Source organism: Chelmon rostratus, chromosome 22 (assembly GCF_017976325.1).
Source record: "Chelmon rostratus isolate fCheRos1 chromosome 22, fCheRos1.pri, whole genome shotgun sequence".
Classification (NCBI taxonomy): domain Eukaryota; kingdom Metazoa; phylum Chordata; class Actinopteri; order Chaetodontiformes; family Chaetodontidae; genus Chelmon; species Chelmon rostratus.
The window spans coordinates 3,684,385-3,704,404 of NC_055679.1; the positions used below are offsets into that span (position 1 = coordinate 3,684,385).

General features: G+C 42.1%; 1 protein-coding gene across 2 annotated transcripts; it reads left to right on the forward strand.

The window, feature by feature from the left end:
* The first annotated feature begins 317 nt into the window (after positions 1-317).
* Positions 318-19,658, forward strand: cmah (cytidine monophospho-N-acetylneuraminic acid hydroxylase). 2 transcript variants are annotated; one of them, XM_041964167.1, is made up of 16 exons: positions 318-1,463; positions 3,003-3,072; positions 5,487-5,697; positions 5,783-5,874; positions 8,838-8,947; positions 11,913-12,103; positions 12,997-13,077; positions 13,204-13,270; positions 13,350-13,431; positions 13,508-13,645; positions 13,873-14,008; positions 14,326-14,469; positions 15,330-15,504; positions 16,712-16,828; positions 18,060-18,175; positions 18,862-19,658. In XM_041964167.1, the coding sequence occupies exons 3-16, from the start codon at positions 5,492-5,494 to the stop codon at positions 18,998-19,000; spliced, it is 1,794 nt and encodes a 597-aa protein (XP_041820101.1). In that variant the 5' UTR covers positions 318-1,463; positions 3,003-3,072; positions 5,487-5,491; the 3' UTR covers positions 19,001-19,658. The 2 variants fall into 2 exon arrangements, with proteins under 2 accessions (XP_041820101.1, XP_041820102.1); XM_041964168.1 differs by lacking the exon at positions 318-1,463 and having other exon boundaries at positions 2,868-3,072.
* The last annotated feature ends 362 nt before the right edge of the window (positions 19,659-20,020 follow it).

The following is a 20,020-nucleotide window of genomic DNA, read 5'->3' on the forward strand; positions in this document are numbered from 1 at the left end:
TCTTCTCTCGGGCAAAGACTCCTGCGCAGCCTTCAGTAGAAAAAGACGCTACAGCGCAGCGGAGTCAGGACGAAGAGGCACAGCTGGATGGACTGTGAAATACGCGAGTGACAATACTTCCTGTTTTGTATCATAGTTTTTGTTAAAAAAAAAAAACGTTAATATTTGCATTTATTAAACGCATTTTAGGCGTGAAAACAAGTTTTGGCGTTTTGTTTCATTCTATAGTACAATATTGCATTGTAAAATAATAGTAAAAAGGAAGATATATCTACTTCGCGGATTTCACTTATCGCGGGTTATTTTTGGAACGTAACCCCCGCGATAAACGAGGGATTACTGTAATTCGTTTTATAGTGTTCATGCTAAAGCCTGAGATCAGCGCCCAAAAAAAGCTTTCTTCTAGACGTTTTGCATGCATCCTGGACATATTTAATGTAATGCAATGATCTTACAATTACCTCATTTATATAGTTTCATTATTCTTTTTTTGTTGATTTGTCTATATTTGAATGCACACAACAGATGTGAGTAGAATGTAATTCAGTGCAGCTGAAGAGCAAAGATGTTAGTGAGAGGGTGAAATACCTGGAATCAGAGAAGAAGAAATGGAGGAGAGACGGGGAGCAGTGTGCTGCTGTTCTCTCTGAACTCTAACTTTCATCACTAAATGTATTTTTTCCTTCGCCATGAATTGCTACAAGTTCATAGAACTGATCAACATGTACACGCACAGTCTTCAGATGCCTTTTATTGTGACATTTAATAAGTTTTAATGACTGCTACAAAACTGCTGTTACACTTTTAAATCCTCTTAAAATTCTAGCACTTATGTCACATGTCCGGATTGATTTAAAATATGTTGAATTCTTTTTTTTAAATACACTTTATTGAATTTCAACAAGGAACAAAACAATACACAGAAGAGAGTGCAATAACCCCCAACCCAGACGGCTACACTGCACATCCAATAAAAACATAAAGACACAAATGATAAAGTAGAAAAAAGAAATAAAAAAAAAATAAACCTAAATAGACAAAATGACAAAGTGAAAATATTCAATCTCAATAAAGTATGTTTCTTGCAAACCACATGTGCACCAATGTGTGTTACCAACATTAATTCAAGTCAATAATCTTGAGCGCACACGTCAGAGGGAGCACGAGGTTTCTTCTTTATTATTTTATTTACATGTACCTCATCTGTGTCCGGACTGTTTCGGAGCGGCTGCCTTAGCGGGTAAAGCCCAGTGGTGCATGTCGAGAGCAGTGTGCAGTGCAGAGGGAGAGCGCGCGCGTGCTCCTCCTCGGAGCATGCGGACGCTCGCGCTTTTAAAGCGCAGCTTCTCCTGCCGCTCCCCTGTCCCTCACACTCTGCAGCCTCACCTGACCTCATCCACCGCATCTGCCGAGGAAAGACAGCTCCTCACGTTTTTTCCTGTGGATAAAACATCTGGCTGGAGGTGAGTTGGGTGTGTTTTCCTCTACATGTCTAATTTTCTGGCAAATAAGAATGCATTGTTTCAGGCAGCAGGAGTAATTCACCGTTTTTTTTTTTCATTGCATTTGAACTTGGGTCCTGTGGAAACAATAAAGTGTTGCAAGTTTCTTGTTTACCACTCACTTGAAGTTACTGAATGAATATTACAGCCGTTGGTGTATTTTTAGCAGTGTTGAAATTGCAGCTCTGCATTATAAGTAATATAATAAACCCACTCCTTACTCTGTGGTGCAGTTTATTACACACAAAACCAAAAAAAAAAAAAAAAACAGTTCATCTGATGAGAGGCTCTGTTCAGTGATAAGTGCAAGGAATTTAATAGTAGCCTAATTAAACAGTAGTTGAATTTTCAGTTGTCACTTGTCTCCTGTCCTGACAAAGGAGGCTTTATTCAATGTCAATGCAAGTGTGAAACAGGGAATCTACAGTAAGTAATTACATGAACTGTGATGCTGGTGTTTCATATATATATATATATATATATATATACGTATATATATACGTATATACGTGTGTATATATATATGTATATATATATATCCTTGTTTCGTTGAATGTTTAACATTATAGGAGGAAGCACCTCTCTGTCCATGATCTCTTCAATGTTCCAAACAGGCGTCTTTACATCGTGTCGTATTTGGTTTAATTTGCTTGGTGTTTGGAAAGCAGCGCCGTTGTGAGACTGTCCCTGTTTCAGAGAGGGGACCAGCTGACATAGGTGACTCTTTTCTGGGCTCAGCTTTTGTTTGGGGGGGGCTTTGGACATGTGGCTCTAAGAACAGCATTTCACACACACTAAATTTCAATGATGAGCTTTTTTAAATGTGGCAAATGGATGTCGGGTGTCAAAAGGACTTTGCTGCGTCAAAGTCTACCAAACAGTAAAAGTAAATCCTTCTATTACTGGGCTATTTGATTCTTATCACAGTTTGATGTGACCTGTCCGCAGCCAAATGCCGTATAATAATAATAATAATTACCTACTGTCTATTAAAGGCTGAATAGCTGAATATTTGGCATAAATATTATGAAATATATCGAATTCACACAAATAATAAATGATGAATCCATTTGTTTGATAGATCTCCAGAAATAAAGCTTTCGTGTTGATGCAACTTTTGGTAGAGAACTGCCCTCCCCTCTGCACCCTTTCTCATGTAAAGATATACATAAAAAACAAATTAAGACAGTACACAATTTCACAGTAAGTAAAAAGGAGCAGTTGTAATATAAAACAAGTACTAACAGTGAAAAAAAAAAACACATTGTGTTGCAATGCAGGTTAGTAAAGTGTAAAGTGCGTAGTTGCTCGATAAAGTGTCAAGTGCTAAAGTGCATGAGTAACAGATAAAACTGCACAATTAGCAATCTCTATAAGTCTACGCTGCATACTGGGAAGAGGCTGGGTTTTCCCGGGGTGTGGCCTTTCTTATCTCTATGTCCCTTAGATGGACAGGCACTTTTCACTCTTCTTCTAACATCGACCTCTTCCATTCTGCAGCCTTACCTGCCCTCAGCTCCGCCGAGGAAATACCTCACATTTTTCCTGTGGATAAAACGTCTTGTTGGAGGTGAGTTGGGGAGCGTGGGACAGAAGCTACGTATCAGGTGGATTCACACACACACCTAATTCTCTGGCAAATAGGATGTATTGTTTCAGACAGGAGGGGTAATTAACCGTTTTTTTTTTCATTGCATTTGTTAAAAGTATATGAAGCTGCACTGTAATTTAACTGAAAAACACTCTACTACTGTAAGTAATATAACAAACCCACTTGTTATTCTGGGGTGTAATTTATTACACACAAAACCAATTCATCTGGTTGTCAAACTCCAGTCCGCAATGTGGTTCCACACTTAAATGACTAATGACATGCATGGAAGTAAATAGTACATACTACTAGTGTATTTTTACATACTTCCTGAGCATTTTTAAAATGGTAAATGAACTGTATGTACATAGCGCTTTTTGAGCCTTAACGCTGACTCAAAGCAGTTTTTACAGCATTCACAGCCGAGACTGAGTGCCAGCTGCTCTTCACGAGCAGAAACCATTCAAACACACACTCTGATGACATGTACGCTGCAAGGGCCGGGGATCGAACCCTACAAAAATCTCCATATAATACACTTTTAATCTGTTTAAGTCAATTGAAGTGCACTGTGATTCTAAAAATGTTTCAACACACTGACTGAAAATATACGTGAAAAGTATTTGACTTAAATTTGACTAAAAACATATTTTACTGTCGAATATTTATTAAAAGTACTTTTGAAAAAAGTGCTTTGAACCTATTTAAAATAAGTGTACTGCAAACATACTTTGCAATATTTGAATAGACTTTAAATACTGCACGCTTAAGTATTTTTTTTTTCACTTGAGGTGTACCTGTTTTTCATTTAGAGTGTCACAGGAGGCTGAAGCCAGTCCAAGCAAACATTCAGGCTCACATTCACACCTCCGGGCATTTTAGAGTCAAGTAACACTTGCTGTTGTGTGAAACCAGAGAACCGGGGTGGACCGTGGAAACTGGAGCTCGGGAAAAAAAAAAAAAACGGTTCAAACCTGGAACCTTCTGGCTGTGAGGCGACAGTGATAACCACTGATAATCATTTACATATTTAAGTTCAGTGTGAAATTTTATGTGACACTGACCTCATCAAGAAAATGACTTGAATCTACGACTTTATTGACACATCTCATCTCCACAACTGTACAACTGGCACCAAGGCTTGTTTGTGTGTTGGGGGGACAAATCGAGATAGCTTATGCCTGAACCAAAACATGAATGTAAACCTGCAAACAGTCTAAAGGGTGACCTAATGTCTAACTACAACAAGATCTAGTACCTCCATCCATGGGTTTGAGTTTAATGTCTGAAACAAGACGTTGTTTCAGCAACAGTGTTAGGATGAGCAATAATGTGATGCAGCACACTTTGCGCAGATGGCCCCCAGCTAGACTTAGCGACAATGACTGGATACACTTTAAAGGGAGCAGAGAAAAGGTCGAATATCAGAAGCATACAGCTGTGTACGAGCGGCTCCCACAGCTAAAGCTGTCATTTAATCTCCGTGCTCTTCCTGGACGTCTCTGCTTCGGGAGTGTTTGCCTTGAGTTTAACTTTAACCTTTGTTACCTATGTAGCAGTATGAGAGCCCTGAGCCTGAGATAAACATTAATCCAGAATTGAGTTATTCTAAGATTTATAATATGGCTACACTAAAATGACTTCTCTTATGGTTATATTCTTGGAGCAGGTGTATAAGACTTTACGTATTTAGAGCCAATGAAGTGCTGATGGGAGCCAACTCAACTATGCATGTCCCTCCCTTTCTGCTTCCAGTGTATTAGTTTTCAGCATTAATATTATTACTATGTGCATTTTTTAATCTTTCCTCTTATTTACAGATTTACACATTTGCATTTACCCTTCGCACATACACATTTGCACATTTTTCCTATCATTATTAGTATTACGGCTATGCCATCTTTAAAGTAGTTTATTTATTTGTACATTTTTTTGTCTCTTTTTTTTTACCTTCTCAAGTATTTCATCCTTCTTATTAACTGGGATTTGGGCGACTTGTAGTGCAACAAAGTAACTTCCCTGCAGGCATCAATACAGTTTTTCTGAATCTGAATCTGAGGTCTGTGCAGCCACACCTGTCGCACCTTTTAATGAGTCACTATCATGCTCTCTTATTATTGCTGTTGGCTTACCCACTGATGATGACTAACTGGCTTTTGAGGCTTTTTTTCCCCCAAGGATCCGACAATAAGAGGTGCCAAACATGTCAAAGACAGGCAGGCATTAATGTGCACTGAATTTATAATATATCTGAAGGCATATATGTACAGTGCATCCTGTTCATCCTTAGTTTTAAAGTACACTTAAAGTGTGTTGAAAATGTTCAGGAGGTATGTTAAACATACTAGTATCCCAATGTAAAATTCTACCTGCACTCTGCGCTTTAATTTCAGGCACAATGACCTCTCAAAGAGCGCAGGTGTGGCTGTCACTGGATGCTGAGGCAGTCAGCTCGCTCAAAGAGGGAGTCAATTTCAAGAGACACCCAGAGGACGGGAAAAGCTACATCATATACAAGAGCAGCGACGGCCTGAAAGCATGCAAGAACCAGTGCAAACACCAAGGAGGCTTGTTCACCAAAGACATCGAAGACCTGGATGGCAGGTGAGACCATTCACACAACGAAAGCATCCTGCTGCGTCGGTCCTGCTTTTCACCACAGCTGACAGGATATGCTCTGTTCTCACAGGACTGTTAAATGCACCAAACACAACTGGAAGTTAAATGTGTCGACAATGAAATACGTGAATCCACCGGACAGCTTCTTGCAGGACGAACTTGGTAAGTTCTGCCACTACATACCAGGTTATGTTCAGAGCTTCGGATTCTCAGCTGATGAAATACGTCCTTTATGCAAACTTGCTGAGCCATGATGTATCATTAGCAATGCCACCGAACAAAGCTGTATGTATGTATGTCTCACAGGATTCTGTTTCAGGGATGCAGAAAATCTGAGCAAGAATGTTGTCTTATTTTATTTGGTTGTTCTTCTTCTCACTGAACTGCTGAATGTGCCTGTTCCCTGCTCATGTGCCCACACTGGCCATAGAAGAAGTCTTCTATAAAATTACAGAACCTACATTAAACATTCACTTTATTATTTATCAGTATGATGTTTACTTGCACAAGAAATATAGTAAATATAGTATCCCTTCAAACTTTTCCTTAATGTTACCACTTAGGGTTATGCTTGGTCTTAATTTGCTGAAATCTGTTTTACACTGCTGGTAAATTACAGCAAAACAGATTCGAAAATGTATTAGTCTCTTGGTTTTTTTTTTTTTATTTTACAGATAATCAGTAAAAATCATTTCATTTTGATTTGGCCAAAAACTAAAGTGATTTCCATGTATCCTTCATTAGGGGACAGTGTCAGACCTAAATGCGCATTTGTGAACATAATGTTTAAAAATGCTGTAACAAGTTTCAAGTTTAAGAGCGTGAGAATGTACAGATGTCACTTTCAGAATAAACAGGAGGTACTGAGAGAGCACCGAGTATTAAAATAAAAATGGACCTATAAATTACACAGTTAGTAATAGCGCCAGCATTGCTCTTTTGCCTGATTTACAGGTTACAGATTACATTAGAAAAAGCCGTCTTCAGGGCTGGGACGTCCACTGTGCAGTGTTGACCCACTGCAGGGGAGCCGGCTGAGAGTTCAGTTAGCTGCTCTGTCCTGATTCACACTCGTCTTTTTTAAAAACACTTAACCAAGATGTGCTTGCAGGAACGTGAAAACAGACTGACATATCCAGCACTTACGTGCCATTAAAGGAAATGAGAACACATCGGTACACAGCCGGCAACACGAGGACACACCCAGCACCTGTGAAGTTCTCACTAAACACGGATCAGCTACTGTTCATTGTTATCAAACGCCATCTGCGCCACAAAGAGGACACTCCTTTGTTATATAGACAAAAGGATGATGCCAACAGCACGTCCTCGTACCTGGACCTCTGAACAGGTTGATTGACTCCCGACAGGGCCTTCGTCCTCATCTGGTAACACTTTTAAACAGCTGCAGTTTGCTTTAGTTTAGGTGTCAAAACTACTTGGTTAGGTTTAGGAAAAGATCACAGATTTAAATAACTATACTCCTATAAATAACTCCTATATTACGTACACGATGCAACTTCAGTACGTTATGTAAGTGAAGATAAGTCAGCGTTGACCTCTGGTTTCACACGTGACATGAACAGCAGTCTCCTGGTTTGATCCATCCATCCACCCTTTGCTCTTTACACTACGTCACCTGCCTTCCACCTTTGCTCCTGTCATAATTACTGCAGCCACTAGAGGTCACTACCCCAAAAAAAAAAAAAAAAAAAAACGGAAATATTAGTCGTAACAACTGGCTTGAACAGATGATCTATGCGGCCATGTTTCTGGTGAGGGTGGGCTTGTTGTGTGCTCTATAGTAATATGTGATATAGTTAATGAAGCATAAGTAATAATAGCGGTAATAATCTATAACAATCAGTTATGAATAAAAATATACTGCATAAAGTGTATGCATGAACAACCCGTTCAGAGCAGTCATAAACATATGGAGTCATACTTCATATACATGGAAAATGAATTCTTCGAACAGGCAGGCGGCTCATGCTGCTGTCATTATGATCGATTACATGAACACACCCATTTCATAGTGCTCTTGGGCTGAGCCATTAAATAGCCTTCAATTCTTCCACACTGCGGCTGCTGTTGTGTGCACCGTTGATGGGCAGAGGTTAGCAAAGGGCTGAACTCAATGCAAGGTATTTGCGCTGGCTGCCAAATGAGCCAGAGAGGCTCATCAGGCTTATCAGATTTGCAGCTTTGATAATGAAGGCTAAACGAGGCCAATTGGTACAAATTAAAAATGACTGCCATAATTGTCTTTCCTTTCCAAAAATATAACCCATAATTAAATCTAAAATGCATAATCGGTGACAATTCGATGGAGGGGTATACATGTTAAGCTTGATGGGATTGGTCTCTTTATATATAAACTCTGAGACTCTCTGCAGCTCAGTTTAACTCACCAACGCAGCTTCTTCGGGTCCTGCCTTTTCTGTGCAGTGAGAGCACATTGACCTGTCATCTGTGCACATGCACTCCATTAATAGGTGACAGAGGGAGAACAAGGCGTCAGTGCGGCTCCATGTTTGGCTGGTGATGTCATGCCTGTGGCTCATTACTGTACCAGCATTGCAAAAAAAAATAAATAAATAAATAAATGTGGGCGTGAAGCAACAAAGTAATAAACGCAGACTCGGAAACGGAGTAAATACAAAAACAAATCAATCACGACGGAATCGGGCGCCACAGTTCAAGTTGACACTTGCGTGACTCACACACCAGAAATGCTGATGAGCAGCATCAGTCAGCTGCAGACAGCTGCTGGTCTGTGATGTTTTATAGACCCCAGGAGGACATGATCTGCTGTTCCCAGTCAACACAGCACTTAATCTCTGTCAGCGCCCAAATTCAGTCCCTCTCAGGACCTATAACTTCAAGCTTTTGTGAGAAACTCATTTTGACTATGTTTTTGATTTATACTGGGATGTTTGTTTTGGGCGGGGGTTTTGGTCAGTTTGCGTTCTTTGTGAATTCTGTAAAAATGAGCGTGTGAAGCTCAAAGAGCGTGGAGCCGTGATTCAAAATACATGCCGCCATTTTATTTGCTCGCCTATAAAGATTCTGAACAATGCGACTCCTGCAAATGCAGATGAGCCTGTATGTTATGTCACACACAGAAGTGGAGATTTTGGACGATGGGGGGCTTCGGTTGGTCGAGCTGAGCCCCGTCGACCCCTGGCTGGCTGACCCTCGAGAGCCTCTGGAGCTCCAGGAAGGAGAAGTCAAAGTATGTATCCCACTGGTCACGCACTCTATTCTTTACACCAGAGCACATATTAAAACCACGTATTTCCTTTTTTTAAATTTGCATTTTAAGAAATTATATAATAAATAAGAAACAGAGAAAAATCAAAGAAACAGATGAAGAGGGGATAAAGAAAGAAATAAAGAACCACACAACCAATTAGAATAAATAGTTGCTAGGATATAGTTCACTGATTACTGATCACTTTAAGTCAGAGGATGCATTATACCCATATTGGAACACACACACACACACACACACACACACACACACACACACACAGTTAGTTATCACATGCAACAGAATGCTCATGAGAAACTTTGTCTTGTGTACTTCACCCATTCCTCCATCTTTCCTCAAAGATATGAGCTTGATTTGTAGTTTTCATGGTTATTTTTTCCATTCTGCACACATTGTGCCATTTACAAGATCCTTCCATTGAAGGTAATTATCATCTTTTAGCTAATACTTATTCATTTCTTTAGTTATTGTTGCCGTTATCACTAGGAACTTCTTGATCTCTTGAAGTAGCTGGACGAGTCACAATGACCTTCAAGATTCAAGATTCTTTATTGTCATTGAGCATGACATGTCAATGAAATTTTCATTGCAACCCCAATGTTAGGAACAAGATAATAAGAAAGATAAGAAAGATTAGAAAGAATAAAATTAAGATAACTACAATGAAATAAACCAACGTGCAATAAAAATATTCGTAAATGCAATTAAAAATATACCAGAATGAAAATATACTAAGGCAATAAAAATATACTAAACAATAAATAATAAAATATACACAGTGAAATGTGCCAACAGAATAAAATATACCAGTGAAATGAACCGACAGCAGCTGAAATATACTAAAATGTATATAATTTAGTTAAGCGTATGAGTGGACCTAAAAGTTAAGTACACAGAAGGTGCAAGTGGAGGTGGAGGTGTAGGTGGTTCACAGTTCTCACAGTCTCTCACTGCAGTGAAGGGCTGCTGGGGGTGATAGCTCTGACAGCTCTGGGGAAGAAGCTGTCCCTCAGTCTGTTGGTGGTGGTGCGGATGTTCCTGTACCGCTTTCCTGATGGAAGCGGTACAAACAGTCTGTGGCCCGGATGGCTGGGGTCCGTGGCGATGGATCTTGCCCTCTTGCCTTCATATATAGAGTCTAGGTCAGGAAGGGGGCGGCCCACGATGCCCTGTGCAGTTTTAACCACCCGTGCCAGTTGTCTCCTCTCCTGTGCCGTGCAGCTGCCATACCACACTGTCACACTAAGGCAGAGGATGCTTTCAATTGTGGCCCTGTAGAAGCTGACGAGCAACCGGGAGGAGAGTCCAGCCCGTTTCAGCTTCCTGAGGAAGAAGAGCCTTTGTTGTGCCTTCTTCACCAGGCGGGAGGTGTTCATGGACCAGGAGAGGTCAGATGTGATGTGGAGGCCCAGGAGCATGATGTTGTCCACACGCTCCACCACTTCTCCGTCCATGAGGGGGGGGGCGTGATCCGTCTTCCTGGACCTCCTGAAATCCACAATGACCTCCTTGGTCTTCCCTGTGTTCAGCACCAGGTTGTTGGCTGAACACCACTGGGTGAGCTGGTGTATCTCCTCTCTGTAGTGGGTCTCGTTGTTATCTGAGATGAGACCCACTACTGTAGTGTCGTCCGCAAACTTAACGACTGTGTTGGTGGGGTGTATGGCAGCACAGTCGTGAGTAAACATGGTGAAGAGGGCCGGGCTGAGCACACAACCCTGTGGCGTGCCCGTGCTGAGGACCAGAGGGGATGATGTGATGTTCCCTATTCTCACCACCTGAGGCCCGTTGGTGAGAAAGTCTCTGATCCAGTGGCACAGAGACGCTGGCAGACCCACTGCGTGTAGCTTCACCGCCAGCTTGTCTGGGGTGACGGTGTTAAAAGCTGAGCTAAAGCCTACAAATAGCATCCTGACGTAGATGTTGGGCTGCTGCAGGTGGGTCAGGGCTGTGTGCAGGGTGATGGAGACAGCATCCTCTGTGGACCGATTCCCTCTGTAGGCGAACTGAAGGCTGTCTAGGTCCAAGGGAATGAAGCCTCTGATCTTAGACCAGTTTAATGGCTGCTATTTAGTGCCTGACAGCAGGGAGCCATTAAATATTAGATGTAGAATTAAAGGAATCATTAAATTACATCAGCAATGTATGATTTTCTGTTCTGTGTATTTCCTGTTCTAATCGAGTGTGTTGATCGATACGTAGAACAGAAAACAACATGGATACCTTCCATATCTTAAAGATGTGACATGACCATAGAGATGTGACATGCTAGAGTCTCTACTTCGATGGTTCAAACATTTGAATAACAAACAGACACAAGGAGGATGCAACTATTTAAATACCACGATAACAGAAAGAGCATTTATGAACACCCTTTAATCTATCAACAGGATAAGTTAAGTACTGTGTGCAAGTAAAACTAAATATTACAGGAGAATTAACGTCCTCTTTGAGATGACCTTCTTCTGAGAACAGGAAACAGAAACAGCAGAAACAAAACAAAGAACAGAAAGACATGAGCCACAACAACAACAAGCTTTCCTTAATAATCCTTCTTTATTACTCTGCATGTGTTCAAAGATGCAGCAACCACATTTGTAGAGCCCAGTTTGTCATCATAACAGAAACAAGAAGCCTATTAATCATTGTGTGTGTACTTAATGTCCCCAAGATAATGGAAACCAGACTCTGTGTGTGTGTGTGTGTGTGTGTGTGTGTGTGTGTGTGTGTGTGTGTGTGTGTGTGTGTGTGTACAGAGCTTGGAAAACATTCAATGGTAAATTTTGACCTTTTAATTTAGTCTTGCTGAGACATTTAAGGAGTGCAGCACATTAAAATGTGTACCATTAACCATTCACAGCGTCGCAAGCCATCGAGGTAACAATGTGACATCTGCCATCTGTAAAACTGTGCCCTCCTCTCCCAGGTGATGTACTTGACCCACGCCTGCATGGAGCTGCAGCTGGGACAGAGGCGGTTCGTGTTCGACCCGTGGCTGACGGGCCCTGCGTTCGCCAGAGGCTGGTGGCTTCTCCACGAGCCCCCGGCAGACTCCCTGGACAGGCTGTGTGCAGCCGATCTCATCTACATCAGCCACATGCACTCCGACCACCTCAGGTAAACTCTGTCACTGCTGTTAAATAGATGCTTTGGTCCCCTTTAAGAACAACTTATCGTTCAAATCACAGCACCACAAATGACTTCATGTAGCGACACCTGACTGTCTCAAATCCTTGCCTGCAGAGTTGTAGAAACCTCAAAGCTTAGCCAAGACTCCACTGACGATATGATTTAAACACAACGTCCTGCACAACCATCGAAGCAAGCAACCAGCTGCCATTTCAGCAGAGAGTAAAGCCCTTTCAGACATGAACCCTGTTATGTAAATCTGATGGGAATTTAACATGTTGGTCTCACGTGTGAATACGTGCTTGGGTCACTGTAACGTAAAAGTCACGCCAGCTATCTTCCAAGAGCAGACCGAGCAACATTTCTGTACTTCCATAATAAGCCAGACAGACAGATTAAATGCTTGTCTTGTTCGCCTAATTAAAAACATTCCTCACTATTGCGCAAAGCAGATCAAATCAATAAAACACGAACGATGAATGGTGGTTGGTTGGTTGAAGCCAGTGAAAAGAATGAAAAACACTTTATATCATGACCTTTCAACCCACTGCTCCCTGCCACTCAAGTGCTGCGACTCCTCGTGTAAATGTTGTGTTTAAATAAGGCTGTAGGGAACATTTGGCCATTCCTTTAGCAAATAATAATATATAATAGTACAAAATGTTTATTTCTGCCTGCCTTGGTTCAGATGTCAGATAAAACCAGTTTAATCAGCTCTGATAGGAAGATACTGAAAAGGCACCAGGACGACTGTACAATGCAATCTCTGATAATTGTGAGTCACAAATACTTTTAACAGGCACCGAGTTACTGCAGCCACCCTGTTTCTATAAAAACCATGATTGCATGTAGGGATCTGACCGGCCCTGTTTCCGTTCTAGTTACCCCACACTGAAGGTGCTGTCGGAGAGGAGGCCCGATGTCCCCATTTACGTGGGTGACACAGTGAGACCTGTCTTTTGGTGAGTAAAGTGATGCCGGATCTGTTATTTAAAAACGGACTTTTAATGTGTTTAAAGTAACTGTTATTGTATCATCCAGGTCTCTCTCTCTCTCTCTCTCTCTCTCTCTCTGTCTTGATGCAACAGGTATCTGGAGCAAAGTCGAGTCAAGCTGACCAACATCAACGTGGTTCCTTTTGGAGTCTGGCAAAATGTAAGTCACGTCTGCACAAAGTGAAATGACAATAACCTGACTGTAATTAGTCACTACTGTGCCCCTTGCTCTCTATCAGGTTGATGAACACCTGAGATTCATGATCCTGAAGGATGGTGTGCATCCTGAAATGGACACCTGCATCATTGTTGAATATAAAGGTACGTGCTGTTCAGCGGCTTCCACGTTCTTACAAACATCACCACCGCTGCAGAGTAAAAACACGCATATTTGCAGGTCACATGATTCTGAACACCGTGGACTGCACCAGGCCGAACGAGGGCAGGCTGCCGCAGAACGTGGACTTAATGATGAGTGACTTTGCCGGGGGGGCATCTGGATTCCCCATGACCTTCTACGGAGGGAAATACAGTGGTGAGGCTCACTTCAGTGGTTACCAATTTCAACTCGCTGATAGAAGCCCACTGTTATGACATGATGAGTCTTTGGCATATATAAAGTCCATTTTTTGGGAGCTGGTCTCCTTACTTCAATAATGGCAGCCATGTCTATACATACTTAGCTGATGCAAAGCAAATTCTCCTGCCGTGGGTACACTGCACCACCCTGACATTAAGGTGATGGTGTATGTCTATACCCAGATTCCTGGAAGGCAGACTTTATCAAGAGTGAGAGGAAGAAGCTGCTGAATTACAAAGCTCAGCTGGTGAAGTCCCTGCAGCCCAGGATCTACTGCCCATTTGCTGGCTATTTTGTGGAGGCTCATCCATCAGACAGGTAGAGTTTGTACAGAGGAGAGAGGGGGGGGGGGGGGGGGGGGCAATATCAGTGGATTGTAAATAAATTACAGCCAAGGACAAATGGGTTTGAGTCCCGACGAGACATAACAGGTGTGCAATTCATCTGGGAAAATAATCAATAATATGAACAATCAGTAACTGTCAGTGCTAAACAGTGACTACAGTACATGTACAAGACTGGCTTAGTGGTACTTTGGTGCTATCAGATCCTTCTCAAGGTGTCCAATGTCTATGTCTCTACTGTGTGTGTGTGTGTGTGTGTGTGTGTGTGTGTGCGCGCGCGCATGTGTGCAGATACATTAAGGATACAAATGTGAAAAACAGTGCAGCGGACCTCAATGCGCTCATCAACAAGCTCACGCCAGACATCAAGACGTGGACGCCCGAGCCAGGCGCCGTGCTGGACCTCGGCCTCGCTCTGAGAGACCCCACTAACAGGTAGGAGACACCTCAAGCACTCTGTGTGTCTGTGTGTGTGTGTGTGTGTGTGTGTGTGTGTGTTTTATCCCATGTTGGAAAGGAACAGGCTGTTTACTCAATCAGTATATTACAATTAAATAAGATCACAAAATGTCATCCTGACAGGGCAGCGTTCCGACAGACCTTTTCATTTTGGTCATCATTTATACTGAGTATAAGTTATCGTTCTGTTCAGACCTGCTGAAGCATGGGAACATGTTGGCAATGAAGAAACACGAGACGTCCGACAGGTTGTAAAGTTTATCCACGTTATCTGAACCACTTTACTAAGTGCTAAAACTAGAACAAGTGAAGTCACCGATTCTTTATTGCAACGTTGCCGACATGCAGCTTTAGCCTCAGGCTTTTTAGCACAATATCATGTCAGTAGTGATTAATTGCATATTGAAGATCCTTTCACATGGATTATGTAATGAGTCAGAGGAAGTGCTTTTTCAAACCAACTTGCATTAATTAACCTTGCATTTGCAGGAAATAAATGAGAAACTGCTTTTGTCTGCCTCTGTCTGAACTCAATGCAAAAGACAAAAATTACGATTCACAAAATATACGCTTCACATTTGGAGTGGTCAGTCTGCCGCTGTTATCACTGAAAACAGCAGAAGTGTCATGTGAGAGACAGTTGTAGTGCACTCGGCTCAGAAAGGTCATTTAACTTGCTGAGTGCAATGTTATAACCAAAAGGAATGATGGCCAAAATGCAAAAAAGATCCAAATTCTGATAAACTAACATGATCCTTTAAAGTGCACAGATAAAGGAATAAATAAATTTAATCCTATTCTTGTGAATATGTCCTTTATTACACGACCAAACATAGTGATGCCATCACCAGTGCGCCAGCCAGCGCAAAAATCTACAAGGACAGTTGGGATTTCGACCTGTATGTGGATGAACTGAACAGCGCCATCAGCTGTGAGATATTTAAACATCAAAGCTGGATCCAGTTTTATTACACCTGGGCAGGCTTTCAAAACTACAACCTTGTAGTGCGGGTAAATATACTTGACCAGCAAGATCCTGTCTTCATCTCCGGCAGCCACTTCTGCCTCTTTCTTTGCTTAAACTTTCCTGAGCGCTGTAGCCTGTAAGTTACCGCCTGTGGTGCATAGTTGTGGTGCTTTGTTTGGATTGAGAGTGATGGTGTAGGGGTACTGGCCTAAGGCACTACGGTATTACAAACATCCCAAGATCATTTCCAGCCAGCGACCTTTGTTGCATGTCATCCTCCCGTCTGTCGTAGTATCTCATAGTATATCAGTAATAGGTTGTTTGCGGTCACGTGAGGTTAAATTCAGATGGAGGACAGGAAGTGAAACTGTTAATGTCGATTTCGAGTGTTGGTCGTTACTTTAAATCCATCACCATATATTTAAAACAATAGCTGATATTACACCATTTCCACCATTATGCAACTCAGCTTGTCCCGACTACAGACGCATTTGGAAAAGACATTTTTTCCTGCGTTTTTCGGAAATTTCTTGCATTTTTCACCGTTATGAACAACAACCTTTGGTACTTGTAGTGGTTTCTCTGTTTGATCAATTTGAGCAACCGTAAACGACACAAAAATTGTTTCGTAATGGTTCCTATGAAGGAAATCACTTCCTGCCCTCCATCTGCAGCTCACGCCTCAACAAAACACTGATGTGACGTCATATGCAAACAACCTGTTCTGCAGGTATTTGGTGATTTTGAACTGATGCTGGAGAAAAAGTCTGAGGATCACCGGAGTTGTAAGAATTCATCCTCTGGGGACCATAAATGTGTGTGCAGAATTTCACACCAATCTATTGACTAGTTGTTGGGATATTTCATTCTGGACCGACTGACCAACGTTCAGCTGCTAGCGTGGCTAATCAAGAGGAAACCATTTGAGTTACCTGATTTTCAAAATGAACACTGAACAGCTGGTTTAGGTTAGAAACAGCTGCTTATTTTGTTCGTATCACAGCAGGCTCTGCAGCCGCTCGACTCAGAGGACATGGATGGACATGTGAACATTATATCATGCACAGTTGAGGTTTTAAAAGCCAGTGCTCTGCTGTTCCCTCATCGCCTCTTTCCTTTACTCTCAGCTTTGAGTGGTCCTCCCTGGCTGCAATCTTTCAGTCTTGTCCTCCTGGGTATTGAGCTTATTATGAACCTCGAAGATGATTCCTGTTTGATAAAAGGCACATGTCCTAAATGTTTTTATTCAAGGTGATTGAGACAGATGACAACTTTGGACCCCTAACTGACGGCTATGACTACCTGGTGGACTTTCTGGATCTGTCGTTCCCCACCAAGAGGCCTGACAGAGAACACGCCTACATAGAGGTGAGACACTGTAAAGCAACAACAACCACACGTCACATGTATGGAAAAATACTGAAGGATCTCCAGCATCTTGTTATTTGCATCGAAAGATCTGAGCTTCTTCAGAAAACAGAGCACAGGAAGCCCAGATCTTACAACGAATGCAACGAGATGCTGGACATCTTCTTCCAGTCAGTGATGGCAAGTGCCACCCTCTGTGCTGTGGTCTGCTGTGGGGGGGCAGCATCAGTTCCGGAGATCTTAGAAGAATCAATAAACTCATTCACAAGACAAGAACTATCCTTGGTCAAAACCTGGAGACATCAGTGAGGAGCATGAGGTCACTGAACAAACTGCTCTTCATCATCAACAATCCATCCCACCCCCTAAAGATACACCACAGAACCAGCAGAGCTGAGCATGTGTCTTATGCTGTATGTCTTTTCCAGCACATGGTACAGTTTGGCTCCACTTGCTCTTTTTTCTTTCCGTTGTTGATCGTACCTGGCAGCAGTACTTTCTTTTGGTATCGCCTCGCTGAGTTGAGTTGGTGATGTGAAAACACTGCAGACCACTGATTGGTCAGAGCGAGTCGTCACTTGAACTGTCACTCGTGCGGCACAGGACATCCTGGACAAACCGAGCATTTTTAAAAGCCAGCAATAGTGACAAGATATCTTGACCCAGCTTAGCGAGCTGAGCCGATGCTAAAAGGTGACGTTCACCATCTCATCAGTATCCTCTGCTATGAGAGTAGCAGTAGGGGCGCGACATCGCTTTGACAGTTAGCTAAGAATACCGCCTGCAAACCACTTCCTATTATCTTGGGAAGCTAACATGCTAGCTGTTTCCCCCTGCTCCCAGTCGTTACGCTAAGTTAAGCTAACTTTCTCCTGGCCATGAGGGGGATATTTATCTGCTCACTGAGGCTATCTCTTGGGCAGAAGGTGAACAAGAGCAATTTCCAAAATGTCTAACTATTCCTTTAAATGAGATGCTTTATATCATTCAAATACAGCTAACAGCTGTGTAAATTTAATTCTGAAACACAGAAAAGTGCTTTGAATTTTTGGTGTCCTTTTCTTGGCTATATCAGTATTTGTTGTGTGAGTTCAAAACAAAGGTACGTTATGTGCTGCAAAGCAATCAGAAGTGCTTTCCACAGTAGAGGCATGTCCTGAGGCAGTCAGGAAAGCAGCGATGAATCTCACACGCCTCTGACAGAGCATGTTTCTTGGTTTCCTCCCAAAAGATTAAAAACAGGATTGGGGTGATGAGATACGTGGTGCTGCACGGCCGTCTCTGGGATGACCTCTACATCGGCTTCCAGAACCGCATAAGCCGGGACCCGGACACCTACCACCACAAGTATGTACACTTTATCCGATATATATATATATATAAAAAAAACGTCAGGCTTAAAAAAAAAAAGGAAAACAACACCAGACTAGTGATCACCACAGGAGGAACCTTCATTAAATGTCTGTGGGGTTTGGTTGTCATGCAACAAAGGAATTCTGTCCCAACGGTGAGGAAGGGTGGCAACAGTGGAAGGACCCAACGTTGGAGGTGGTGATTTCAGTGATTTATAGAAGAGAGGCTTACAAGCAGGTACAGGTCCTGGATCAGGTTCAGGTGAGACAAGCTCAAAAGCATCAACCTAGGGCAAGCAAGCAGAGAATGAGCAGGAATGGGCTGGTTATGTACCCGAAGGGCTGATTAGGAAATGCGGTGCAGGTGAGCGAAGCGGGGACAGGCATGTAGATGGGTGGAGCAGTCGGGGGATGTGGAAAGGAGGGGAAGTCCGAGGGCATCCGGTGGACTGATGGAAAGAGGCAGTGAGACAGGGACAGACTCATTCAGACACTTTCACTGCTATCAGCTTCTTCTCGTTGTGTGAGAGACGACACTTCCGGCTCCACTTGTCACACTTTGACGACGTCACTTCCTCTCAGTGCTTAGCTTCTTGAACTCTTCTCAACACTGTCACCTCAGTTTCACTCAGCGTGCTTTGATTCATTGTGTTAACTTGAATCTGTCCTGTCGGTCTCCAGGTTCTGGAATCACTTCCAGACAGAGCTGCCCATTCGCGGGCCAGACTGGGAGCAGTTCCTGCTGCAGGAGGATTCCATCCAAGAGCCCGACGAGGCTGAAGAGGAGCCAGACATATGGAGCTACTGCGTAGTGTTATGAATATCAATTATCGGTGTGTGAAGATCAAGTTGATGATTTGGTTTCCGTTTTAATTTACAACGCTCACGGCAGCTGGTTAATTCCAGTTTGTTTGGTGTAGATTATATTGCACTGTGATAAATTAAATGAAGGGTGAAACAGACGAGATAAAAACGCAGTAATCCATCGCTGTGGACATCAAGGCGGTATCGGTGCAGTTTAAAGTCAGATGTTGAATTTTTAAAAATTAAAAACAAAATTCTTTCTCTTACAAATAAAAAGTTGAAGTCATAACCAATAAGACACACCTTTGGTCAATTCTACAAGCTACAATTCTGTCTGTGCATCATTATGGTGATATTGTATATATGAATGCTTCACTGCACTTTAAAGCCTCTCGACTTCATATTTCATTGTGCGGCACAGGTGATCACAGGTGATGCATTTTTCATTTCCTACACCTATACAGAAAGGTGGGACGGTCATCTGTAACAAACAGAAGGGAGCAGCACTGTAAAAAGTTTATTTATGAGGCTACTAAAGACATTTGGGTACCTTTGCTCTCTGGGTGCTTTTATATCCACTACTAACAGGATATTTTAACGATAATTTCTTAATTGTGAAAATGTACATTGTGTGTGTCATGAACGCTTTTTATTGTACACACAAGTCTGTCTCAATGAAGGGTTGAATAAATTAATTCAACACGCTTTCCCTGCTCTGGTCTTATTTGGTCTGGCATGACCGGTTGCAGAATCAACATTAAAAAAACAGGGACAGCAAGCCAAGAATAATGTAAATAGATAAAGAATAAAAGTCACTTTAGCTATGTTTCTAAGCTGGAAAGTTGTTTTTTCGTCATCGTGTTGATGTGGGACTTGAAGCTTAGATCTGAATCTAGAACACCAAGACTTGTAACCTCAGACTTAATCGAGACTCTTTTTGTTTTTTTGCTGACTAGTAGGATTTCAGCTGTGTCTTCTTTACCTTTTGGAAATGAATGAATTAAATGAAATAGAAATGAAACAGATAAAACATGTT

What these genes read in the sequence shown, in the direction of transcription:
- cmah (XM_041964167.1), top strand. Translation starts at nt 5,492, where the DNA reads ATGACCTCTCAAAGAGCGCAGGTGTGGCTGTCACTGGATGCTGAGGCA. An exon ending in TCCAGGAAGGAGAAGTCAAA is followed by an intron (nt 8,948 to 11,912) that starts GTATGTATCCCA and finishes CTCCTCTCCCAG; the next exon opens with GTGATGTACTTGACCCACGC. An exon ending in CCGGACACCTACCACCACAA is followed by an intron (nt 18,176 to 18,861) that starts GTATGTACACTT and finishes GTCGGTCTCCAG; the next exon opens with GTTCTGGAATCACTTCCAGA.